This window comes from Myotis davidii, unplaced genomic scaffold, assembly GCF_000327345.1.
Source record: "Myotis davidii unplaced genomic scaffold, ASM32734v1 scaffold88, whole genome shotgun sequence".
Lineage (NCBI taxonomy): Eukaryota > Metazoa > Chordata > Mammalia > Chiroptera > Vespertilionidae > Myotis > Myotis davidii.
The window spans coordinates 2,738,125-2,739,994 of NW_006300377.1; the positions used below are offsets into that span (position 1 = coordinate 2,738,125).

A 1,870-nucleotide genomic window follows, 5' to 3' on the forward strand; every position below is an offset into this window, starting at 1 on the left:
AACATAAAATGCTAGACTTCCTCATATTAATCCACCATTTTGTATCAATCTTTCTTTAATGTACTTATATTTTAAGCTTATGTAATCTCTCAAGGCAAAAAAAGATAATTAAACTATACACTGAGAGGGATTATGGGAGTTTACTACTCTCCCTCCCATGGCCAAAAATATAAATTTGAGTAACATATAATTAACAATTATAAAGTAGTTAGTTCATTTTATCTCTGCAACTATATCCTTCAAGTGATTATTTCTTAGTTCTTGGGCTTGTTGATAACATTCTATATTCATCTCACTTATGAATCTCATCTCATATTTAATAGGAATAGGAAGTAGAGGCAGCAAGAAAAAATAGGGGAAAAGAGCTTTATGTCAAACACACATCCTTATTATAATGCTTATCTGTGTGCATACTGGTCAAGATATTTAAAAAAGCCCTAGCCGCTTCAACTATTAAAAGACACCTGCTGTTCAATTCTCCAAATAACAGCCTCTTCCCCAGCACCTGTTTCTAGGTCATTAGTCTCATACTTCCTAAGAGCTTAGATATGATGGTGATCCACAGTAACATCCATTGTCCCACTGACTGCAGCAGGGGTTGATATGCTTTCTTAACTGATAAAATGAATTGACATCCTCCTTGCCCATCCCCCCACCATCCATTCTTCCCTCATTTCCTCAGTAAATAGGCTTATGACATAAGTTGTAGATGACTAGCAAATAATAAGAAAATGCTGGGCTTTCCAGTAAGAAATAAAGCTCTCTATACTTTCTAGATAGGCAAGAAGTATTTTGCATACTAAATGAAAATGGAAGTGGGAAGGGATTTTTAAAAGGGAATTTCTTAATCTTGCTAATCCAAACTCTTTTAATTTTTTGCCAAAATGTCTCCTCACTTCCCATGGCAAGATTCATCAAAGCTGTTTCTAAACAGATTTTAGATGTGACAATCTATAGAAAAATTAAGCTAAAAAATAGTATTTTATCAAGCGATTGGCTTCACTTACCTTTGATGAGGTACAAGAATATTATTGATCCCTCCGAGTTTAACATTTATCTTTAGGCACAGATTTGAGAGAGTTTGAGGGGATGTTTTTATTACATTCTTGACTTGAACACACTGTGTAGCCATACCCAAAAGTGTATCTCCTACACGTTTCACTTCCGCTATGGAACAAATGCAGATACCTCTAGTTAGAAAAAAGGCTGAAATTCACTGAAAATTAAGCTACTGTATTTCTCCCCTTTAAATACATTACTGTATTACAGGGCACCAAAAATTACACCAACACTAAAACAATGCTGTTAATAATGTATACAGACAGTCCTCGGGTTACGGCGGACTCGACATACGTTGTTTTGTGGTTATGTCGCCATCTCCCATTTATTTATAAAAAAAAAAAGAAGTTCCGTCATTTCGACGTATGTACATATGTGCTTTATGTTTTTTATTATTTATTTACCACAGGTAAAGGTCAGGAATTGTTATCTTGCTTTTAAATTTTTTTTACTGTTTCACTTCATTACTGCTGTGTATGTGCTCCATGTGAGTGACGTAGGTGCTTACGTAAGTGGTTCCGACGACTTACAGCGAAAATCGCGTTCGCGTTATGTGGCGCGGAAGGAACAGATCTCCGAGATAACCTGAGGACCTACTGTATTGCTTTGAAGATCAGCTTAAGCATTTACTGATAAATTTTTTGACTGTTTTCTTCTTTGTGTACTAGTAAAAAAGTTTATTTTTATAATCCTGAAAACACTATAACCACAATAACTGATAAACCATGCAGAGAAAAATATAATACATAATCCCTTGTTAGCATTTTACTGTATTCTCTTCAGTAATTTTCTCATTTGTATGATTTAAATG

General features: G+C 34.5%; 1 protein-coding gene across 1 annotated transcript in view; it reads right to left on the reverse strand.

Annotated features, from left to right (window-relative positions):
- Positions 1–1,870, reverse strand: part of AGO3 (argonaute 3, RISC catalytic component) — a 99,930-nt gene that overhangs the window by 14,723 nt on the left and 83,337 nt on the right. The window contains exon 13 of the mRNA XM_006777409.2: positions 1,008–1,167. Coding sequence (XP_006777472.1) covers positions 1,008–1,167 — 160 coding nt within the window. The remainder of the gene's footprint in view (positions 1–1,007; positions 1,168–1,870) is intronic.